The sequence below is a fragment of the Polypterus senegalus genome, chromosome 10 (assembly GCF_016835505.1).
Source record: "Polypterus senegalus isolate Bchr_013 chromosome 10, ASM1683550v1, whole genome shotgun sequence".
In the NCBI taxonomy this organism is placed as follows: domain Eukaryota; kingdom Metazoa; phylum Chordata; class Cladistia; order Polypteriformes; family Polypteridae; genus Polypterus; species Polypterus senegalus.
The window spans coordinates 111145296-111171401 of NC_053163.1; the positions used below are offsets into that span (position 1 = coordinate 111145296).

At 37.2% G+C, this 26106-nt stretch overlaps 1 protein-coding gene across 2 annotated transcripts in view; it reads right to left on the reverse strand.

The window, feature by feature from the left end:
* smarca1 (SWI/SNF related, matrix associated, actin dependent regulator of chromatin, subfamily a, member 1) overlaps positions 1-25048 on the reverse strand; it is an 87265-nt gene extending 62217 nt beyond the window's left edge. Inside the window, exons 1-8 of one of the 2 annotated variants that reach the window (XM_039766317.1) lie at positions 24845-25046; positions 19069-19158; positions 12423-12589; positions 11317-11417; positions 10801-10901; positions 3792-3971; positions 2993-3148; positions 2519-2650 (exon numbers count right to left, since the gene is read on the reverse strand). In XM_039766317.1, the coding sequence (XP_039622251.1) occupies positions 2519-2650; positions 2993-3148; positions 3792-3971; positions 10801-10901; positions 11317-11417; positions 12423-12589; positions 19069-19158; positions 24845-24895 (978 nt within the window). In that variant the 5' untranslated portion in view covers positions 24896-25046. Of the gene's footprint in view, positions 1-2518; positions 2651-2992; positions 3149-3791; positions 3972-10800; positions 10902-11316; positions 11418-12422; positions 12590-19068; positions 19159-24844 lie in introns of both variants that reach the window. The other variant, XM_039766318.1, reaches the window with a different exon arrangement.
* Positions 25049-26106: the final 1058 nt, after the last annotated feature.

Below are 26106 nucleotides of genomic sequence, written 5' to 3' on the forward strand. Positions count from 1 at the left end.
GTATCTCCCACAGACTATCACTGGGTGCAAACATACTATCATGAAAATTAAGAAACAATTAAGCATAGTAATTACAACACATTAGTATCCACCTCAAAAGGCATTCAATCTTGAAAGAAAAGAATATTTGCAGAAAGTACTGCAATGTAGGAAATATTAAATTACTAAAAGCTAATAACCTCACTACATTTACTTAAAATACCTCTGGAAGTTCGTGTACCTCACTAAAAGCAACACTGAACCTACTTTTTCTTATTTGTATGTTACCAACAATTATGTCTCTAATGAAAACAGTTTATCATTAGTTATTCATATTTTTTTAAGTTAATCAATACGGTGAACTTTCCTAATGAAGTAAAGAAGAACCTCAGTCACCAGAATTTCATTCCAAAATCTGAAATTCTTAGCAAGGCTAATGTAATTATTTTTCTTTGTAGCTCTATTTTTATTTTATTATAATTATTTATAGTTGTGTAGCATATAATGAACAAAATACCTTAGAAATGTAAGATTCATAACACTAACCACATGAAATGAATACAATACCTATATTTAATTTGTTGTTTAAATGTAAAACCTGATTTTCCATTTTGATTTACATGGTTGCCTAAAGACCAAAAAATACCAAAATTATACATATTTTACATTTCCAATATACAGGTAAAATTCCAATACAACGAACTGCCAGGGAGCTAAAACATATTTAGTTGTAATGAAAATTTTGTAGTAATGTGATTCTGTATTTGTTACTATAGTGCTTTCGTTAACTTACGTCCAGGCGTTTGCAATCATTTCAATAGTTTCTTTCGCGTTAATTTTAATCTCCTCCTGTCTACAAGTTATGCTGATGAGAATTTTTCTCAGCTTTTCCTTGTGATAATACACTTTCAGGGTGCGAATGATGCCCAAATCCAATGGTTGAAGCACTGCTGTGCATTTGGGTGGGAGGAATTCAACGTGAACATTATCTAAATGTGGAAGCATGTTGTGGGCAGCACAGTTATCAATCAGAGGCAGAATCATCCTTTTCTTCTTCTTCATATTGTGAGGTTTCTGAACTCTTTTGGGATCCTCCCCACCTAAAGAGGCGACACGTCTGTGGAAGACTGTTTGTCAGTTGCCGGAGCAGGGCAATAGCAGGCTCACAGCGCATCAGTGAGGCGCCACTGAAGCAAATCCTAAAAGATAGGGGTCACACTATAAGTCCCTGCCTTGCACCCCAAAACATGAGGCTGAGTCTCAGTACTTTAGCAAAACCAGCTTTATTCAGCTTGAAACAGGAACAGCACGGTTATTTATTGTTCTATACATAGAAACAGCCAGTCAGACAGGGCTGTGGCTTGGTTAGTGGTCAAGTACAGGTAATACTGTTCCCTGCATTTACAATGTTGCTTGCATCACCCATCGAGATCTTTTCTGTTTTCTTTCAGTGAAGAGCCGCGGCAGAGCTGTGAGCCTGCTGTTGCACCAGCAATGGATAAACAGTCTTCCACAGACGCGGAGATCGCACTTCAGAACGCTCTTCGGCATGTTGTCCAGTTGGGGGAGGTCCCAAGAGAGTTAAGAAACCTCACATTTTCTTGAATGAGTGCCGCATTAATAGGAATGTTTCTTGAATGAGCATCACTGAACCACATAAAAACTGCTTTTTTGACATCTTCAAATGCAGCAGTTCGCATACGTTTTCAACTTAAGATTTTTCTTCTTTTATTGCTCGGTCTTTCAAGAAAGTTGACAGTGTCGATGGTGAAATTCCGAATTCACTGGCAATCAAGAGCTGCAAAAAGTTTTTTTTTCTCTAATATGAACTGTTATCGTTTTCTCATGTCTGCCGTTTCTATAGGAGGGTGACAATGAATTAAATTCCAGTGGATGTTTTTCAGATGTTGATGAGCAATAAGCAAAGTATCACTGAAAACCACAGAAAACAAAAACAGCAAAAAAAACAGTACGAGGAAAGTTCGAAGAAAGAAAAAAAAATTTACCATGTTTCTGTTTGGGGATCGTTGTGCACAACTGAACTGCGACCACAGAACTAACTGCTCTGTGGATGATTCATTCAGGCATTTCAAGGGCTTTTGGGCACTTTGTTGTAATGAAAGTACCTTCTGAATGTATTTCATAGTAACAAGATTTCTATAGACTTGTGTCAAATGGGGTAACTGTCAGGACCATAAAAATGCTTTCTTGTAATGAAAATTTTGTTGTAAAGATATTCGTTGTAACGGAATTTTACCTGTGTAACAATTAATTACAGCATTAAACAAACATAAATCTATTTCATCATGCAAGTAAGCCTTAAAAAGATCAAAGAAAAATACAGAAAACGTAAAGCACTACAAAATGAGATACATACTGTAAGCAATTTATAGAAATACTTCCTAAATCAGTCTGGTTGGAGAAAATCGCACAAAAGAGTCACATCAATAATTCACATGTAGTGTATAATTAAAGCAGACACAAGAAAATACCTAACTGTAAGTTCGATTTAATGAGAGGAAAAATTAAGAAAACCTACATTGGCAGAATTAAATACATCTGGCAGCAAGAAGTTGAGCAGAGACCACAGCTCATGCAGATTATTCTGTAAAGGAGTTCCAGTTAGCAGAAGTCTGTTTGTCGTTTTAAATTCACGAACAATTTCGGAGAGCTGTTTTTTAGAAAAAAATAAGAACAAAACAAATGAACTGTTTAAACTATACTTTTAATAAGATATAAACTCTACCTAATTATTTTTACTTTGAGAAAATAAGAAGTTATTTAATCACACCTTTCTCAAACATATCTTGTAGGAGTACAGTTTAAAAAATGCCACTGAATTGTATTATTTGGACAACTAATATTTTAGAAAAAATTTAATTCTTAAATGTCTGCCTAGGCTTTGGAGTAAAGACACAATTATTTCTTAAAAATCTCTACTGAGGCTTAAAGGGTACATCATTGCTGATTGAAAATCACTGACACTAGTAACAGCCACAAAATGTTCTCAGACCTTGGACTTCTCGTTCTTTATCCTATGTGCCTCATCAATGACCAGGTACCTCCAGTTGAACTTCTTAAAGACAGACTTTTCTTTGATCACCATTTCATATGAAGTAACACAAACATCCCATTCACCTGGCATCATAACATCACGAATAAAGGCAGCCTATTAAATAAAAGGCACATTGGTAATGGTTAACAAGATTCTGTTTTACATTCTTAAACAAACCAGTCTCTATACCAATTTAAAAAACTAAAAGAGACAAAAAAATAAATTTAAGGGAATGACACTTCTAGATTGTCTAAACCATTAAAAGTTCACTGCTACATCTTCATGATAAAGTTCAGAATAAATGTATTACAAAAAGTTCAGAAAAAGATCTAAAAGACTTATTCCACAGCTGCAGCTTAGAAGAAACATGAATATCATAAATCATTCTAAGTAAAATGTGATTACGCTCAGACAAAACAGAAATACTTAAAATTACAAATGGTGTAACTAAAGTTGACGCTATCAATTACTCAAAAAAAAAAAATTCAAAATTAATACAACGCCATGAATGGAAATTGGTTAAGAGCAAATTCTGCATATACATTTGAAATTAATTCAAACTCACACAATTTTACACAAAGCAATGTACTTCATAGTTTAGTTGATAGTAGCACCTTGGGGAACTTTAAATCTCAAACCTGACATCATGTTGAATGTATTAAGTAAACATTGACAAACTTCATCAAATTAAATGGTCTGCTCACTTTAAAATATTTCTTACATTTGTATTAATTCTTCACAAACCTAAATCACTTACCCTAGCATCCTTGTCTCCAATAAGACAGACAGCTCTTAAGGAAGGGACCCAACGCTTAAACTCGTTCATCCAGTTATGCAGTGTTGACTTTGGAACTAACACCATATGAGGCCCAGGGATATTTCTAAAATGTTTTAGATAACCTAGCAATGCAATGGTCTGCAGCGTCTTTCCAAGCCCCTACAGAAATACAGATAAAGTGTGGAAAGAGAAAAGTGAACATAACATTGTCATAATGTTAGTTACCTCCCACAAGTAAAATAATGACTTCCTTGTCAAACAAGTTTATGCTTAGTTTGAATGACTTTTGAATATAAGATGGTGATTCAAGTAGATTTTCCAGCATATGAAAATTGAAAAATCTGGTTTCTACAGTAACTGCAGGTTATGTTTCCATCTGAAATATTCCTCAACTACAAGGATATAACTAACTAATAAGAAAGGCACAATATAAATTTTAAAAAAGTTTATCAAATTATTATTAAAAAAAGTACCTTAGTAGCTTTCAGCCTATTATTGTACTTACACGTGGATAGGGCAAGAATTTTAAGATCAAAAGTAGATCCAAAAAATTATGCTTGGCTTATCAACAAGCCTCACTTCAAGTGTATGAAAAGGCCCAGAAATCCCTATACAGAAAGTAATGATGAAAAGATGTGCTATGCACATTGTAGAATCATATCTGAAGCATAATTATCTTACTGTAACTAATTTCTCAGTTTTCTAAGTAACAGAAGAGCTGTCAATCAATATGGGCCCAGCTTTCACTAATAATGAAATTAATCTAACAGTTAGCAAAAAGCATATTACAAAACCTAATCAGAGGCTCGACAATATTTGTAAAAATGTCTCATCAGAGCACAGTCTTCACAGTAAAGCACAAGCTCTATAACATATTTTGAGAGAACTCCGAGCTGGGGGACACCCACACAGATACAGTATCTCCATGACAATCAAAAGAACACAACATGAAAATTTTCAGCATCTCTTAATGCACTTTTCCGAACAACGCGGCAGAGTGATTTCTTAATTAAGGACACCAACTCTGTGTCTTTATACTGAAGCACAGGGATTGAAATGGGCTGTTACGCACTGGTATGGTGTACTGCCTTTATTACATTTTTTCATGGTGTACTGGAATCTCCCACTCTGACCATGCTGGGGATCCCCAAGAGGTTCAATCTAAAGTACATACACAATAATGATAGAACTACAAGAGGGATCTAAGAGGTCAATTAAAAAATTATGTAAAATCTGCAACACATCAGGAGGAGAACAACATGAAAGATGTACTCCAACACCATCAGCAACACTTACAGCTTCAACTGGAATGACCAATGACAAGTTTGCCTCTGACCCTCAGTATGGTCCATAAATAAAGACTGAGGAGACAACTGCTATGCAGGACCCAATAAAGTTAGTTCTCTGGTTCTTAAGGCCTGTGTTGACCAACTTTGTGGTATCCTCTGTCATCTGTTCAGTCTGTCCCAAAGGCTCCAGAAAGTGCTGCTGCTGTGTACAGCCTTTCCCTCTGGCCATGATGAACATTGTTACTGAGCTGCACTAGCTACTGCTAACTCAGTTAGAAAAGCCCTTATTACAAGGCAATCAAAACCAAGTCCTTTTTCCCATCCACTCTCTCTCTTCATCACTCTTGGCTCTTTTACTGATCCAGAAGATACAGCTTATCCTTTTTTTCCCACTCCCTCTCAACAATTTTTGGTAATGTGACAGGCAACCACGTTACCATGCTCCTGCTTCAATTTCACCACTGCCCTCCCTCTCTCTCATTCCACTCCAGGACAACTCATCCTTTTGTTCATTGATTCATGCCGACTGCTCACACTTCCGCCATCGCTCCTCCTGGTGGTCCTCATTTGTATAGCTAATTTGTGTTGTTACCTTCCTGCACAGTCCATGCACTGCATTGCTGCATGAACGGTAGTTCATAACCAAGTCACGATATTATTAAAGCAAGTAATGTGACAACAGTGTTGGGGAATGCTACTTTTAAAAGTAACTTAGTTATATTACTGGTTACTTATAAAATAAAGTAAATAAATGAACAGTGTCCATGTTATAAAATACAGTGAGTTACAAACAGTGTGTTACTTTTCTCCTTTTGTATGAAAAGCTGACCATTGCACGAATTCTTAGGAACCTTCATGAAACTGACCAGAAACACAGCCATATCTGATTATTTTCTTGTGTTTTAAAAATACATTTAGTAATTCATGTGGGGTGAAGTAAATAACATCTATTCCCTTTTACCATCCTCAAATGCAAGCCCTCAAAGATTCACAGTATGAAAACTAAATTAAACTTTCAAAACATCTATAGCAAATAGCTTGATTAAAACTGTTTCTTTATTTTTAGATATCTGTTATGATGGGAATACAGCATACAATCTTCAGAAATCGTGGGCAAGTGACTACTCATACTGCACAACCGAGTCACCAGCCATATATATGTGCTCAAACTGTATAACCACATTCAGTCCACTTAACATGCTACAACATCGGTGCACAGACTATATGTGTATGTGGCCCAAAGGACAGTTTTACGCATTCACAAAATCATTATGGCCATAAGCGTCTCAAAATGTCAACAAAGATAAGAGCTGCATCCCTGACTCTTGCCATACTGTGCTGTGAAAGTACAAAGAGAAAGGCATAACTGGACACGAAGACGGTTGAGGCATAGATAATATGGTCTGTTTATTTTACTGAGAGAAGTAGGGGTATGTTGTCTATGTAAATGGAATAGAATTGCTGTAATTTGTTTTAAATTTTCAATTTCAATCTCAACTTGTAATACAAAATATAGAGACCCACAGTCAACATAACCAAATATTGAGATTCGAAAACTCATATTAAAAATAAGCATACATTTGAATATATTCTGCATGCTGTATATTTTTATACTCTATGCATATATCTATACTAATAAAAGGCAAAGCCCTCACTGACTGACTGACTCACTCACTCACTCACTCATCACTAATTCTCCAACTTCCCGTGTAGGTAGAAGGCTGAAATTTGGCAGGCTCATTCCTTACAGCTTACTTACAAAAGTTAAGCATGTTTCATTTCGAAATTCGACACGTAACGGTCATAACGGTCAACAACGTCTTCCATGTTGAACTTTCTTATTTATGGCCCCATCTTCACAAAATTTGGTAGGCGGCTTCCCTGCGCTAACCGAAACCGATGTACATACTTATTTCGGTGGTATGACGCCACTGCTGGCCGGCATATTGAACTTTCCAACGTCACTAATTCTCCAACTTTCCGTGTAGCTAGAAGGCTGACATTTGGCAGGCTCATTCCTTACAGCTTACTTACAAAAGTTGAGCAGGTTTCATTTTGAAATTCTATGCGTAACGGTCATAACGGTCGACAACGTCCGCGATGTTAAACTTTCTTATTTATATCCCCATCTTCACGTAATTTGGTAGGCAGCTTCCCTGCGCTAACCGAAACCGATGTACGTACTTATTTCGGTGGTATGACACCAATGTCGGACGCCATATTGAAATTTCCAGCATCACTAATTCTCCAACTTCCCGTGTAGGTAGAAGGCTGAAATCTGGCAGGCTCATTCCTTACAGCTTACTTACAAAAGTTAAGCAGGTTTCATTTAGAAATTCTACGCATAATGGTCATAACAGTCGACAACGTTCGCCATGTTAAACTTTCTTATTTATGGCCCCATCTTCACAAAATTTGGTAGGTTGCTTCCCTGCACTAACCGAAACCGATGTACGTACTTATTTCGGTGGTATGACACCACTGTCGGCCGCCATATTCAACTTTCCCACAGTCTTTGTTACCTATGGGCCCATCTTCAAGAAATTTGGTACGCGGGTTCCCAAAGCTAACTGAATCCTACTTACGTACATATATACGTCCATAGCCTGCAGCTCGGTCGCCGTGTGAGGCGGCGTTGGGTCCCCCATCCCCACGCCTCCCATGTTGTTGGCTGCCTGCCTATATAAGGCCATCCGTCGCTCCGGTCTCTACATTCCCTTCCTTGCTTTGCCACGGTATTCATGTCTCCCTGCTGATAACTGCAGCCTTTTTATTTAATCCACGGCTTCTCTGCTGTTTGACTGTTCGTTTATTATGATTATAGTTATTGTGTAGGTATTTTAGACTTAGTTTACATTGTTCCGGTACCCATTTCCTTTATCATTTGTCACACACGTGCGCATGGGAGGCAGCTAAAGGGCTTGAGTGAAGGCAGTTCGGAGGCATGCTGGGGTGTGGCAGAGTGCACTGACTCTTTTTCTCCCTTGCCTGTAGACCATTCCCGGGGGATTTCACCTGGCTCTCCTGACATCACTTCCGGGACTGAGCCAATGGAAGTCGGCCACACCAGCTCCAGTCCCTCTGATGTCACGTCCGGCTATGAACCAATGGTGGAAGACCACTTGCTGGATCCATATGACCTCACTTCCTGTCTCCCCCTTTAAAACCTGCCCCTTTTCCTTTGCTTCCTCAGTCTTGTTTTGGACTCAGTTGAATGCACTTCAGTGCTGATTATTTGTTAAAACGACTTTTGCAGCCAGGATACCACATTATACGGGTGGCTGCCCCAAACCTTTATCTGTCCATGTCTCGTTCTTGTGACACATTCCAACCGCACCCCCATTAACATGTCTATCGAGGTGATCGCCATCGATCAAAGAACTGTCACTTACTGAGTGGTTTCCATGCACGGAGATGGCACCTGCTTTTTCCATTCTCTTTGTTACATATTGCACGGCCATATCAGGCTCACTGTTGATATACAAAGGAACATTGTGTCTTATGTATTGAATGACTGGGACAGGTTTAAAGTGTGGACTGATGACTGTACAGGAGATATTATACTACACAGGAGCACTATAAGAGTGAAATGCTTAAGCCCTTCACCTATGGTTCTGCATGTGAGTTGATGGATGCCGCTGCATTGTTCAGTTGTCGCTTTCAAGTGTACCGAAAAGGCCAAATATTTTACACCTTTGGACAACCGCCAATGCCTCTTAAACATCTTAGATTCACAGGAGACGATTTCAGTAGTGGACAATTTGATGTTTATGAATGTTTCAACTCTCAAAAGCTGGATGCGAAGTTATCGATGAAACCGGTTGTATGCTTACAACGCTTGACAGATGCCGAATGTCACTTCAACACAACAAATCCGGCAAATACTGTCATAATTGAAACAAACCATGAAACTCAAGCCGATTATGAAAGCAGCGCTCCAAGCTGTAAGATTTAAGACAAGATTACTTTTCACATGGGCAACTGTACGTTGCATGCTCAAGCGCACCTTGGTCATATTACAACTGGAGGGCCAAACTGACAACGTGGCATACAAAGAGATCCTTAACAAATAATTATTGATATATTTTCCCTCAGTTTAAAAAGGTTTAATTTTCTTCTTAATAAAAATTTTACGGCAGTACTTCGCCGCTGCGAAGCATGGGTATTTTGCTAGTACTGTACATACATATATGCATATATACATATACATTCCTCATCATTTATATTTCTGCTTTTTGCATGTGGTGCATCTGTTAAGTTCATCATTATAGTAAACAAACTCAGACTAAATTATTGTTGATAGATAGATAGATAGATAGATAGATAGATAGATAGATAGATAGATAGATAGATAGATAGATAGATAGATAGATAGATAGATAGATAGATAGATAGATAGATACTAGTTCGCATGCACAGAGGGTTGGTTATAAAAGCTTTGCATTTTTTACAGGTCATGTGTTTCCATTTTTGAATGTAAAACTGGTGTGCTCATTGAAGACTAACATATCTGCAACTGCAGCCTTCAAACAAATACAACACTTGAAAACATACCACTTCACAAAAACAGAATTCTCTGTGAGCACAAAAGTCCTGTTACAATGTCTTGGCTAAACTGAAAACCACAGCCTTGTCTATTCTGAGTCCTAATCACCCCCTGTTCCTAACTGGCTACCTGTCTCTCTTGTTGCTTTACCACCTAATAGGTACCATGTGCTAAATGTACTGGTGTAAGAATGTAATCCATGTGGATGCTAAACACTGGTCGTGTCGCAAGTGATTTCTCACTGTCTATGTAAAGTGCTTTGAGCTGGAGGGAAGAGTGCTATATAAATGTAATTAATTAAATTAACTGAAGAGAAAGTGGAATGGGACTCAGTTTAAACATTAGAAACCGAGACGAAATTGCATGTGATTGCTCAAAAACATTAAATTCAGAAGAATAAAAATAAAGGTAGTGGGCAACTAATTAGGTTTGCAGGATCCAACCCGACTTAACACTTTTCAGCACAGGACACCAACTGAGTATGGCAGGCAGTAGCTGGTAGTCACTGATTAAAATATGAGATTAAACTACACTCAGTTTCACTTTTTTCCCTATTACAGTTTCACCAAATGTATAAGACTAAAAACACGAAATTACTGTTTATATTTCATTACATCTTCATTTTAGGCATGGTGTGTTAAACCAGCAACTATCCTAAGAGGCAGACTTTTAACTGTGTGTTAGTTGAGGTAGGCTAAAAAAGCATTGCTGACATGGAAAAGGCTCTTATGAATTGTCACTTTAAAGCCGTTACAATAAAAAAGTAAAATATGGTACTACATAAAAACATTAAAGCAAGTGCTTGAAGAAATTTAAGTTTATTTTTCTCAAATTTGAACATACCATCACAGAAATTTGTAAACTCAGAAGTAATATTTGAGTCACTAACTCTAGAAATTATTCAATTAAAAAAACATATTTGTAAACAAATTTCTAAAATCTTCTTAAGAATTTAAATACACAGACTTACTACAGTATGTTGGGTTGGTGAGCAGAAATTGGTGTGTTGCCTTGTAAAAAGTTTGGAATACGTTGCATATAAGTACAAAATTTTTTCATTTACTACAAAACCAAAATAGCAGCAAACACCCTGTTTATAAATGAAAAATTGGTTGATATTACGACAGCATTCACTAAATGAATCTATACAAACCATTTCATCTGCTAGAATCCCATTGATACCATTTTCATAGAGAGAAATCATCCAGTTTAGGCCTCTTATTTGATAGTCTCTCAAAGCACCATTTTTCACATCTGTAATATATAAAGTATTAACTAGTTGATAAATGAATAAATAAATAAATAAATAAATAAATAAATAAATAAAAATGAAATTTTATTTAATGTAATCAGTGTTCAAAAACACATGTAAAAAACCGTTACTGTATACTGTTAACCTTCAGTCAAAGATATATAAATAAAATTATTAGTAACATACATTGACAAACAAATAAAAAAAGTTATCTTGCCCAGTAAATGCTGAATAATCAGTATTTAATTTCCAGCATGAACAACACATGCTGTACCAGTACTAATGCCATGTTATGTTTATCTAAATGTGTGGCATGCCTAATTAAACCTATTATAGTATTTAGAACTATGTTTACTTTTTATGTTTAATTATTTAAAACCTAATACAAAAGAAAACAGCAAAATGATAGCTTCTTACAAGAGGGTGATTCTTCAAATCGCACGCAAACATTTGCAGCCTTTCTGCTTTCCAAAAGCAGCTCCTCGTCTTCCTCCTGTTCTGTACGCCGATGTCGATAGCTGCAAGTTAATTGATTTGACAGCATCACACTCTCAGTAGCATCTTTCAAAGTTAACTACTAAATATTTGCACTCAGGCCTAGCTCTTGCACAATCATAATGGTGCCCCTTGGGATAGAGGGGGCATGAACTGAAAATCTGCCTGTCAGTAAGAGAACTGTGTAGACACAAGCAACCAAGAGAATCTTAAAAACATAGAAAAAACACTTCTTTGGATGGTTACAGTTTTTGGACATTAACTCTTGAAATTATGTGAAACAATTAAAACAACAAGGAATATGGACATTTTGGATAATTTTCAGTTATTTTATTTATCTGTCAACAAAATCTAACAACTAAAGAGCCACATTGGTTGCAGCAAAGTCATGAATTCAAACACCCCTGTTGGCTAACCACATGGACCCAGCTATGATTGTAGGAATACAAATTTCTATTAAACTTGTATCATACCAATCATACTGAATTCAGCATTTCTGGATTTGTATTCAGTGTGGAAAGCACCATAACAAATACAAAACAACTGACTAAATAATAAATAACATGACACCATAAAGCTCTCAGAATTACTAGTCTATTTAAATTGCATTATAGGAAACTATGTATGTTCTGTACAGTGTGAATATTACTCAGTACTATTTTTGTTTTTGATCTATTAATCTCCACCAATGGTTTTCAGTTGAAGTATTTGAGAGTCTTAAAGTCTATTAAATTACATTCCAAATAACTGCCCTAATTAATCTTTACATGAACTGCTGGAATAATTTCTTTCTACTCTCGGGTAAACTTGTCAGGAATGTAAATGTATGTAATAATTGTATCTGATGTGCTTTTTGTGTACCACAAATATTCTATTCAAACTAGACTTTAAATATATACTGCATTTTAAGGACCGTGTTGTTTGACTTTCACCATCAGTGTTCATACCACTTAAAAACTTTATTTAAGGCCAATGTCCTCTTGATCATTATATCAATATAAATCCAAAGAAAACAAATGATTCCTTACTCGCCAACTGACAGCAGGTTCTGTTTTTCATCTTTCTTGACTCTTGGTCTGCCCAGCTTAACCTTCAGTGGGGACGTGGGTGATTTCTGAGCCGCCGGCTGAATAAAATGTGCAAAGAGCTCTGTTTGCTTCAACAAAAATTCAAACCTATTTGCTCTGTCCGTTTTCTGCAAAAAATACAGAGTACACATAATTTAGACAGGTAGGTATGAGATACAGACAAGCAGACAGAAACTCATTTTATTCAGACAACACACGATCAATCCCATAGTTGAATCATGTGGGATCGATACTAAAATGTTGACTTCTGTACAGATACTTTTCCCCATAAGTAGTAGTACTGAAATGGTACTGAAGCAAATTATGGACAACTCTCATAACCCCATCCTAATACCACACAACAAACCATCTCCCCTTACTGGGGCACACACTGGATAGCACATAAACACATGACTCCCATCATTGCTATAAGTTATGGTTTCCCTTTGAATTATCGAGTGAGATGAAATTCATTGTCCTCCACAAAGTCATCAGCATATCAAAGAGAAGAAGGGGAGGGTATGGTGGCTTGTCCATCGTCAATTCTAGCAGTGGTTTTCAACCTTTTTAAACTTTTCACTTACTCATGAAAATAGGAGAATTATTTTGGGAACCACTAAGGCTTAAATTAAAAATGTTATTTATATAGCATTTTGTGCACTAGTTTTTAAGTATAATACTATCAAATAAAAATTCTCCACAATAACCAGAAACCAAGCAGTAGAAAATGCAAATAAAAGAACTGAAAATTGAAATTGAATATAATAGAACAGAACTGAAGTTTTTACAGAGAAATGTTTAATTCAAATAAAGCTAGTATGAAATCTGCTGTTGCTTCTTTGGCGGAACACTTGATAACCGTGGCTACAGTGTTGTTTCCAAGAGAGGAAGCACTGAATTGATATCCATTTGGTTTCTTTGTTTGGTTTTTATCAGTGATAGGGCTGAAAAAGTCTTGTCAAACAAATATCAAGTAGAAAATACAACTAACAATTTAATAGCCCTGTAACTGAGAGAAGTGTATTCTGTTTCCAGTGATATGCAAAATTGTGACAATGATTGCATTTTATACTTGGACACCAGAGTGACATCAGAAGAAAACTTGATCAAGTTTTCTTTTTCTTGATGATTAAGAGTACATGAGTTGACATCTTCCTTTAAGAGGGCATTAAACCAGATGTTATCTTTATGAGGATCCTCAGTTTCAGGGTAATAATGGTCAAAGTTCTGAACTAATGCCCTTAAATGTTGACACATTATATTGAATATGAATTTCCAGTTGACAATAATCAAAAAGTCTTGAAAACTGAAAACATTTCTGTATCTTTTTCTTCTACACAACTATCCCAAAGACCCAGTTTCTTTTTGAACTCATGTCTTATTTTTCAGTGTAAAAATATTTGTACGAAACCCTTGAAGAAAAATATTAAGTTTGTTGAAAGGGCTAAAAATGTCTGCCATATATGTAAGCTTAGCCATCCATTCTTCATCCAACAAAGGCTCTACTAATGCAGAGTTTGACTCTCTTAGAAACTGTTTTACTTCTCTCATTTCAAAAAGGAGTGAAAGAACCCTTCCCCTCAATAACTACCTCACCTCTGCATAGAGAAGGAGTTGTTAGTGTTGCAAGTCCATACTTTTACAGTGTTGTAAACAGTCTAGAGTTCAAAACTCGACTACGAATTGAATTTATGAAGTGATAAGTTCATTAGAAAGTTTCTTTACAGCTACTGTAGGTGCTGCCGGTGAATCATACAGTAAATGGACAAGATTTCTGGATGAGCTACATCCTTTATTTTCAAAACTACCCTGATCAATGTCCATTCATGTTCACAGCACCGTCCGTACACACAACGGTGCATTTGCCGCAATCTAATCCCTGCACTTAAAAATGCTCATTATGAGCACTAAATATCTTTGAACTAGCGGTCAATCCAAGTAAATCAAGAAAGACATTCTTCCCTAACGTCTTCATCTTCACTATACCTCATGAAGCAAAGTAGAATAGCATAGTTACTCATGTCAGTTGATTCATTAATTTGAATTACAAAACATCTCAGTTTCTTTACCCCTTCTACAATTTGCACTTCAATATCACTGACCCTCTCAACAATTCTCGTTTGAATGACGTTTTCCAAAAGTGGTATAACCTCAACTTTATGAGTGGCTTGAGGACTCAAAATTTCCCAAGCAACATCTAAGCTGGAAGTTCTTACTAATTCTTCATCAACAGTTAACTTTTTTTTTTAATTTTCAACATTCAGAAAGCAATTAAATAACATATTTGATGCAGTGACTTGTCACCAGTCATCATCTTCTTCATGTGAATTTCCTAACTCTTCATCTGGTTGTGTAATCTTCGAACGAAAATGACGAACAAGTATGGAAGGTTTCATAGCTTCATTTGACAGAATTTTGGAACATACTACACACAAGGGCTGTGGCGATAATTCACTGCCAGGGTCTACAGTGAATCCAAGCTTTAAGTACTCTTACTGTAATGCCTAATAAAGTTTCCTTTTGTTTTTTCGGTTTCTGTTGCACATTCCTAAGTATTTCTTTTTTCACTGTTTCTTTTAAACTTGAAGCACTCATACTTGGCTAACTTTTGGTGTCATCACTACTTTTCTTCTATTGTTTTCGCTGTTCTTTCCATTTTGCCAATGTTTAAAATTTTACTGCACAACACAAGAAATAACTTGTTTTCAGAAATAACATAACAAAGTATTTTCAAACAATATGCATGTGTTTCTGACAGGGGACCTGACATGCATCAATGTGCTGTTACCGAATGAATGAACCTCCCCCTCCATACCTCCTTGGCAGACAGCATATATGCCTATGCACTGCCACCTATATTTGTCATCCGAGGCAGCGCGGCCCCTCTCCATGCATATACATGATCCAGGTACACGATATAAGCAGCAACAACTCTTTCATTGACTGGCAGGAAATTTCTGCCAGACCAGACCAGGTCCATGGACCAGCAGTTCAAAAGCACTAAAAAGACTCTAGTGTATCGAAGGAGAGAGGGTGGTTTAGGAGGATTGTCTCACACTGAGGCTATATCTACACTACTGAATTTTTATTTAAAAACAAAGAACAATCTCCGTTCACAATGGAGTCTTAACATCATTACAAAAGGATCTCAGTCCATACCGAAATGCCCAAAGACACATATTATAAAGAAGTTCACCCACACTGAGCGTCAATGGCAAACTCCAATGAGGGACTGTGAGAAAATTTGATTCCTGTGTGCTTTATGGGCTTTCAAAATTATCAGTCCACACAGAACTCAGATTTAACAGCATAGAAAAAGAAATAAATTCTTTAAAGAGCAAATTGTCTCCTGTGTCCAATTAATGTGCTAATTACAGTTAAAAGTAACAGTTTTCTAAACAACCCTTCCTGGCATTACCACTCCACCCAGGCAACCTCGTCCTCTTCCTCACGATTCTGGCCCCGAATGAAGGGAGGCTGGCCCGTTTTATAGCCCACCCGGAAGTGTTCCAGGTGCTTGACCAGCTGGCCCTGATTGCACCTCCGGGTGGGGCTGATAACTCGTCCAACCGGGTTGTTAGCTCTCGGCAGCACCCCCTAGCGGTCACCCCATCTCCCAACCAGGCTGTGGAGGACTCCATGTCCCATGGAGCCACGTGGGAGACTGGGAAACGGATAACGGCCGGGGAGGCTGCCACCAAGCGTCCCGGGGGAGGTATTGAACTGTCCATGGTGGCTCCCCCGGAACATATGCAGCAGGGGCGTCCCGGCCGGGCATGGGACCCGGCTGTCCATCACATGTTAAAGCAACACTTAAAAAAAATATTTAGGTCAATATTAATTTGTGAGAGGATTAATTATAAGAAGTCCACAGCAATTGACTGCACTGTGCTTCCATGTCTCTCTCTGTCCTGTAATACTGTAAGCTCTCAGCTGCATTCTACACTCATTCACTTTGTTAAGTTCCTAGCCCTTGTTATTAATTTTGCTGTGGAATGTGCTCATCCTTCCCGGACAGATTAACTTTGAGTAATAAACACGGATTAGAGGCTGTCAACTGAGTTTTACAATCTGATTTTCATGGAGCTCTGAATTTTTCACTACAGCAGTAAAGCCTCAAGCCATGGGATGTATCGCAGAACTACAGAGACCTGTAAATAATTTGTGTTTTATGCATGTATACAGCATTCTAACTTTACAAATTGCAATTTAGATGCACACAGGTAAGCAGCACAACAATTGATTCACGGAAAGCAACTCTTCTAGGCCTATTATGTTGGAAAAAGTTTTTCTTCTTTGTCAATCTAGTTCCACAAATTCTTCACCTCAACAGCTTAGCTGTCAGTTCCTCCTCTCTGTCCATTTCTTATACACGTCTTTGTTGTCAGTCCTCTCAGACTGAATGTTTAATAGACAGTGAGATGGGAGTTGAGGAAAACATATTATATTTTCATATCACAGAAACTCTCTGTGATGCATCAATGACGTTTCATATACTACCTCAAAAAAATACAATAAATATGAGTGGGCATATTACTCGGCACAGACTTTACACTTGGAGGAACATTTGTCATTTTACTACAATGTCATTTGGCAACCTAATACAAATATTTGCGACCCATAGTTTAAGAAACTGCTCAAGTGTGTCAATAGAGGCAGGGGAGGCTTTCTCCCCAGTGGAGTTTGCAGAATGTCGGAATCAGAAGAATGAAGAACTGAACAGAAGGGTCCTCAAGTATAAACAGTGTGTACGCACAAAAATGTTGCATACACCTGTTTCCATGCTCACTTAATTTTCACAGCAGCTTCACACCATGCATACACACTTTTCTGCTCAGTTTTGCAAACTGGCAGCACCCAGCATCAAAGCAATGCTACTGTTTCTGTGCTCTTTTTTTAGATTCACATCCATGATGTGGGTGAATCAAATACACCAAAATGAATTGCATATAGTTTACAAATTTAAGGCACTTGATTGTAATCATTCTGCAACAATATAATGGTGCACAGAATGGCCAAACTATTTCAAATATCATACCTGCTTTAGTGTTGTTACTCTAAGTAACCCATTATACATTTTAACCCATTATATCTTTAGTATCACTGCTGCACAGCAGGTAGTCGGAAAGCTCTACACTGGGTTGTGTCGAGAGCACAGACGATTATCGGGATACAACTTCCAGTCCTGGAGGACATGTACAGCACATGTTGCCTTTTCATGGATTCCACTCACCCATTCCACAGACTATTTAAACTTCTCCCATCCAGCAAACACCTCAGAGCCTTTCCTGCAAAGACCTCGAGGCTCAGAAACAGTTTTATCACAAGAGTTATAAACTCACTCAATCAGTCCATCAAGTACTCCTGGTAGAACCATTTGTACTTATAGTTACAATTACCTCACTGTAAACATGCACTACAACCATAATATTGCACAACCTGAGCCACTTTATGAACCACTTGCAGTATTTGCACTACATGTATATGTATATTGCATGTATGCGTTGATATTGTATATTATTCATTGATTTTTACTGTACTATTATAATTTTTTATCATTTTATAGGAAAATTAGTTTATGTGGAAGATGCATATTGAATCTCATTGTACCATACAATGACAATAAAGAAATTCAATTAAGTTTAATAGACGATAATGCATATTTACAGATGATGAACTCTGGCTTCCAAGTCGATTTAGATTTCCAAAAGCTATCCTCTTAGAGCTGTGTGCCATTAGAATACTAGGATGTATCCTTGATATCATTTTCATTATGAAATGCATTAAAGCATGTATGAAACATGTTGGGGAACAGTGGCACAGCGGTAGAGAATATGAAGACATTTATGGTGTGGAAATTGGTTACATGGAGAAAGAAAACGGAAGGACAGGAATTGAGGATTGGTACATTTGACAGAAACTACTGCTAAAATAAAGAATAAAGAAAACTCATCCAGTTCTACTTTAATGAAAAAATAAACAATAAGATTAATGTGTAAATTTTGATATTAAAGCCACCAAATACTATGTTTTTCCTTGCCTACATTTTATTGAGCAGGAGCTAAATTTTGCATTCGCTTAAATTCTTTTTTTCCCCCCATGTGCCCTTGCTTTTTAACAAAACACTAAATGGAAGGGCCTTTTTATATTGATTTGCATATTCAAATAGGTGAAATTTTGGGAGGAGTCAAGGTGGGTCTGTAGGCATGTGCATTAAAATTCACGTTGATTGGGATTTATAAAAGGGAAATGCATGGAACTTTACTTACACACAGTTGTCTGAATTTTTTTTGTGCATAAGCACATTTCCAATTTTGTCCATACAACATTTTGTAGCGTGAATTCTACACACAGCATTATACATGAGGCCCAAGGTCTTTCAAATCTACTGTTTAAATGTGGTACCAAAATTCCTGAAACGGTGGTATCATACCATTTTAAAAATTGGATTTATCATACCTTTCACAACATTCAGCTGAATTAGATAAAATGACCTGTTTTCCCCATTTTATTTGATTTTTAAAATTACTCACTTTGCTAGGTAAAACATGTTTCTCTCTGAAAAACCTGGAATGAAAATAAAGCAAATGCAACAGTTTGTACTCACCCTCTTTTCCTCATATTCAGGGTCAACTTCTGCTTCTAGTTTGCCAACAGCCTTTGGTGGAAGTTTTAGATGAAAAGGAGGATCTTTCTTCTGAATTAAAAGGAAGAAATAATATATGCTTTTTAATAATAATAAAAAAAGTCCACTCAATACAGTAAATCTGCTCCTTCTCTAAACTAATATCTACCCAAGCAAGCTAGATTTCGTGGTCTGTGTACTTGACCTGGTAAAATAAGCCTACAACTTTCAAAAGAAAAGAAAAATATGCAATCTTCAGAATTTCTGATTTTAAATTCTGAATGATGCTATAGAACAGTGATTCCTAACCACTGTGCCACGAGAGACCATCAAGTGTACCTTGGAAAATTATCCAATTTCACTTAATTGGTCTGAAAATTATTATTTATTTACTGCAAATAATTTGTCTTCATTCATCTATGCAACAGTGACAGGCAAAACAATTAAATACTCTTCCACTAGGTGGCAGCAGATGGCTAATTAATCTAATATCTGAAAAGAAAAAGTACACAATCCAAACTGGGTCCTGGAGAAAATTGTGACCCAGATGAAGGCCCTAGTATCAGCAGTGGTCAGAAGAAAGCAAAAAAGGTGAGCTCAAGACAATACAATGAAAGTTATCTTTCCTTTGGATTTACTTTCACCGGGGAACCAACCGAGCCGATTCCGTTATGCTTGGTATTTGGGGAAAAGCTGTCCAACAGTGCCATGATTCCTAGCAAACTTAAACTCCATCTCCAAACAAAACACCCGTCACTTCAAAATAAAACACAGACTATTTTATTCAACTTCGTGAACAGACTAATAAACAGGTAGCTTTAGTTAGGAAAACCACAAAGACGAATGAGAGAGCTCTCAAAGCTAGCTACCAAGTTGCTGAACTCATCACCAAATCAAAACACACACACACGGTGGCAGAGACATTAATACTACCTGCCTGTAAAATGATTGTAAATGAGATGCTTGGCCCTAGAGCTCTTAAAGAAATAGCCCAAGTCCCTGTCGCAAATAATACAATTACCAGATGTGTTGATTACATGTCTGCAGACATTGAAAGGATTGTTTTGGAAAAGTTGCATGTCAATGGAAAATTTGCATTGCAACTCAATGAATCTACGAATATTAGTGGACATGCACAATTTTTGGCAAATGTGCGCTTTGTAGACAGAGACACCATCAGAGAAAACTTCCTGTTTTGCAAGGAACTGCCAGAAAGAACAATAGGAGACGAAATTTTTCAAGTTGTATCAAAGTACCTTGAACAAGGAGGACTTAAGTGGGAAAAATGCATAAGTGTTTGCACTGATGGAACAGCCGCCTTGTTCGGGCACACCAAAGGATTTGTAAGCAGAGTGAAAGAGCAACATCCAGATGTTATTGCAACGCATTGTTTTCTGCACCGTGAGGCACTCGTTGCCAAAACATTGCCAGCAGACCAAGCTCCTGTATTGGACAATGTCATGCACATGATAAACTTTGCGAAGACAAGACCTGTAAAAAGTCGCATGTTTGCATCATTGTGTGAGGACATGGGAGCGGACCATAAAGTGCTATTGCTGCTCACGGAGGTATTTAGCCCGTGTGTATGAGCTGTGGGAGGAACTAAAAGTGTTTTTGACAAATGAGAGGTGTGATGACGCTAAGTTGCTTTCAAGTGATGAGTGGTGTGCAGGACTAGCATATCTGGCGATATATTTGAACATCTGAATGACCTGAACCACTGATGCAAGGCCGAAATGAAAACCTGCTCACAAGTGCAGATGAAATAAATGGATTTCATTCAAAGGTGCAGCTCTGGCAACAACATGTGGAAAGTGCCAACCTTGACATGTTCCCACACATCCAGAAATGGCAAGGTATCAATATTGCTGCAGTGTGAGACAATAGGCAAGCATTTGAAAACTCTTGAAAAGAAGTTGTCATTTTATTTCCCTTCAGTTTCCATTGATTGCATTGACTGGGTTAGGAACCCATATAGCTCAGCCATGGTTGGAAAGGGCATGACTTTGCAGGAGCAGGAGGAAATAACTGTACTGAGAGAAAATCGTGGTTTAAAGCTGAGCTTTGCTGATCTACCTTTGGACAGTTTTTGGCTGACGGCTGCCAAGGAGTTCCCCATTCTGGCAAGCACAGCTATTTCAGCCCTGCTCCCATTTTCCACAACCTACCTATGCGAGCTTGGCTTTTCAAGCATGACTGCTATAAAAACTAAAAAAAGAGAGAGACTCAGAGCTGTTGAAGAAGATCTTTGTGTGTGTCTTTTTTCAATTCCTTCGTTTATGTCAGTGTTGTGTTTAACTAAACAGGCCCAGGTTTCACATTGAGTAAGTAAATTGTGAGTAAATTGAAACTAGAAGATCATTATATTTCATTACATATACTTTTTGTGACATTTTTGTTTGGTGGTGCGCCATGGGATTTTTCTAATGTAAAATATGTGCTATGGCTCAAAAAAGGTTGGGAAACACTGCTATAGAAGACAGTGTTACCAATAAGAGTTAAAACTACTTTCTGTACAAGGCTTGTATATAATATAAAAAAGAAAAATTACACTGCATATCGAACTCCAACATGGGAGAAAGCTTTGTTTGGGTGTTTCATGTAAATTATAACTATGTATTATTACCAGGGCTGTGGAGTCGTAGTCGAGGAGACAATTTTGGGTACCTGGAGTCGGGGTCGGACTCTGACTCCTAATAAATTTAAATTGTAATGAAAAAATACAGCAAGTTCAAATGTCCCATTTCACAAACAACAGTCTTAATGAAGTACTTCTCTGATGTAAGAATAAAGCCCAGTGCATAGTTGTGTTACTACTAGTGTGAAGTTCAGCTGAGCTATTCTACAACCTAACATTCACATATTGTAATCTGGATTATGGTACATTACCAAAGGTGTTATCATTTTATTTCAGATATAATGTGTTTACCAAATTAATTTGAGTATAAACAAGTGTAATGATGTAGGTGGAGGTGTGTGCTATGGCCTGATGTGTGTTCAGGGGTTCTTGTCTTTTGATTAAATTGGCCCATACGGTAGAAAGTCAGCTTCCTAGCCAGTAGTTCTGTGGTTAAATGACATGTATGTTGCCTTCCTTCAATCAACATGGAAAATACATTAGCAAATTAAATACAGAGGAGTCGGAGTCAGAAGAACCGGAAACTAAAGAGTCAGAGTCTGAGTTGGAGTCGAAGGATTTATCTACCAACTCCACAGCCCTGATTATTACTGTGTCAAAATATTACAAATTATGGCATAATCTGAAAAACGTAAAAGAAACGTTTGCCAGGATTTGTTTGTCTTTGGTGATGAGCCAACACTTATTGAAATGAAGGATAAACATCTAATGAAATACTGTAAAACAACTCAATTTTGCAATTGAAAGAATCACACATCAACAAACTGATAAATTAACGTCTTAACAATAGACAAATATAACCAAAATGATTAACATTTTCAGGCAACAAAAAGGTACAACAGCTAGGAAAAGAAGGGTACAATGAGAGTGCAGGAGGTTAATGATGGACAAGTGTACAATACTATGACAAATTAAGATCCATCTTTCAGTATTGTTACATTAAAAAAAAAATCTGACTCCAATGACAACACTGCAAAAAACTAGAAATCTGATGTTAGTTTAAAGTTGGTAAGATTACTGAGATATGTTCATATGTAGATTTCTAAATGTGACGTTTTAGAATGTCAGCACAAGCTCCAGAAAGACGATATTTAAAAGAGGTCTGTCAAATGATTTGTTTAATTGCAACCAATTGCAAAAAATGTATTTGGTTTGTCTCAATTAATTGTATGTTTAACTAAAGTAGTTTTGGTTGTTCAGCGATGTCCAGTAGTCACCTGTCACTACCTTTAGCTGCTCAAGCTTAGACGACTAGTGGGTTCCGTATAAATCTTCGATATGTTATACGATGCGATTTCCGGCATGAAAGTAATGTTTAAGAATTGTCAGAACTCGCTATCTGCATAACACCTGTCAGCCCTATATATAATTGAAGCACTGAATTCTGATGCGATTCATTTGATCATTTTACAATAGCAGTGGTTAACACTTTAGATTTTGCTTCATTCACAGATATGAATTGAGGTGCCATTCATAATTTTAGTTTGCCACACATTTTGTTACCTAACATTAAAATATTTAATACACAGCAGCATGTTTATAAACCAAAGATGTTGCACTTCTGTAATATTTCAATTTGGTAGAATACAAATATGGACACTTCTGTTCTCTAAACCATCTGGGAGAGTTTTAAATCACAAACAACTTTAAACTTTATCTTTCTTAGGCATCATTATTGGGCTAGTCTATTTAGCATGGGATATGGAACAAGGTTAAATGCAATTAAGGAAAAATAACACATTATACTTTTTAACTTAATTGCGTTCATTACCATTTTAAATAACCAAAACGTAACATCATCGCATGGATTTGAACAGAAACAAAATTCAGAATTTGGATATACCACCATGTTCACAAAAGTAAAGACTGTTTGTATGTAAATGTCTGAAATGCTGACATCTAAAGTGATGAAATGATAAAACCTAAGTATTCAAAAGTTTGAAACAATTACACTCCCCAGAGGAAAACATGAAGAAGACTGGTATGGCAACATTAGTCCCTATGAGTGATGCTGCAAGATCCAAGCATCTGGCAAAATCAAACTTCATTAAGTTAAGGTGGAGATAAATATTTGAGGTGGTAGTTGTCTTGAGTACCTTGTGCTATTATGCTGCTGGCACAACACAATGGTTGCCCTCCCACAGCTTCAAAAAGCAAGGCTCAAATCTGGGAATGCTCACTTTGAGCAAGTACTTCACTTTTCCGTCCTCAACTGGTAACTCTAAACCGGCCATGTACAACTAAGTATGGGTGTGCCCCCTTACTGGTTTGTTTCCTGTCCTGCACCCTTTGTTGCCATGGTAAACTCTGGAAAATCCTAAAGTGGAATATGCCAATAAGAACTAATTGAATGATTTGTCAAGTATTGATAGTGTCCATTATGAGAGACTGTCCAAAAAAGTCTATTGAATAACTGATTTACATACAATCTGGTTGAAATTTGAAGAAATAGCATTTGCACAAAACTAAGATTAGAACAGATCAGCCACCAATTGATTATCTGATTTACATACCATCAGGGTGAAATGTGAAGAAATAGCTTTTACACAAAACTAAGATTTGAACAGATCAGCCACCAAAGGACACCATACAAATTATTAGTAGATTACAGTAAATTCAGACTGATATTGGTAAAGATGCTGTAAGATATTACAAGATCACACTTAATCTAAGATCACTGGTAATGTTGACTGATATTTGTCCAAAAGATCTTGTACAACTTTCAATTGCTTTGCAAAAGACTAAAATATACCTCTTACTATACCATTCATTATATAATGATGACTGACACGGACAGAAATCTGACAGCACCCCCTGTCTACGAGTCATACTGTAGTGAAACTGCCAAGATCACACTTCACTAAGAGATTAATTTAAAAGTGAATGGTAAGATTACTTTCCTGTAACGATACTTTTCTTTGCATTTCGTATTATGACACATAGGAAGGCTCGCTTCAAGTGACAGGTAATGTCGCTTGACACCTGTAGCATGCAAGAGCCTTTTACTGGAGCCCAGCTCGAGCCCATTGTTGGCAGCGCCAAATTCCAGTCGGCTCTGCCCACTAGGCCAACCATTTTCCCGCCAGGCACCCCGAAACGGACCAACAAGTCGGGTCTCACCTCCTCCGACTCCACCTCTTGTGATGTGCACGGTTCCTCTTTGTCCGACATGGAGGTTGATTGTCTTTTGCTGTAACTGTAATTGTTGACAACTATAAGAAAAAATATGCCTTTCTTACAGAACCGACGTATTTTCCGCCAACTTGAACATAAATATCTACGTCACCGAGACGCTCCTGAACCAGCAGAGCGCCGGAATAGATCGCGCTGCAAATATCGCGAGATGTAGAAATGCCTAGCACTTTGGAAAGAGAAAGAGAGAGCGAGATAGAAGGCAGGAAGGACAGAGGGGACTAGACAGGTGGAGCAACTGTATTGAATATACCGGGACATTTTTAATACTAAGGAAAGCTTTTATTGTTAGGTTACTCCCTGCTCACGTAGAGCGAATGTACAGCAGCGTAACTTGCACTTCCATTCTATTGGATTGCTTTTGCGAAGTTTTCGTCCTTACTGTTGCGATGTGCATGATAACAAGTAAAGTCTTTCCATCACAGCCCGAGATTTGAATCGTGAATTAACCTGGCAAGCACATCTTTGAGTATTGAAGAAATCCCACTGAGACACTAGGTGAACTAACAGAAAACGAAAAGGTATAGGTTTCGAACTCAGAGTGCCGAATCAGTAAGGCAGTAAAGCTAACAGCTGCGCCATTCTAATTTCAAATATGATTCAAGAATTGGGGAGGTGTGTACGTATAAAGGACCGATGTTACAGAGAGTAAGTCGAAAATGCGTTGATCAGCAGTAGCGCAAAACCATGCGGCAGTTAACTGCATGCAGTAGTAATTAAATTATGATTATTATTGCTCAGAAGCACTCGCATTTTAATGGCTTAGTATTATGGCAGGACCTTTCGCGTTATCACTTCAGAACAGCCCTGCTGTACTGCCCCAGGAAGCCTGTGCTTATTCTGCAGTAATGTTTGCAAGGTAGGAACTAAGCCCCGAAGTAATTACTTTCCCAGTTTTCTCTTTGTAAATGTAAGAGCTAGTCTTAGAAAGTTAATGGTTAATTTACCCAAGTGTTAACTTAATGTGAATAGAATGTTAATATCATATTGTTGCATAGCTTTAGGGAGTAAAATAATCGTCCATTAACTAATATGAAACTTTGCTTGGCTTTATTTGTGATATAACAAAATGTTAGTTTGTTAGTTAAATAAACATGTACTATTAGACAGATTACATTGATGGTTTGCATATCAAAAGGTAGAAAAATAGCATACAGTTTTCTGACCATATGTATGTCATATTTGTATCT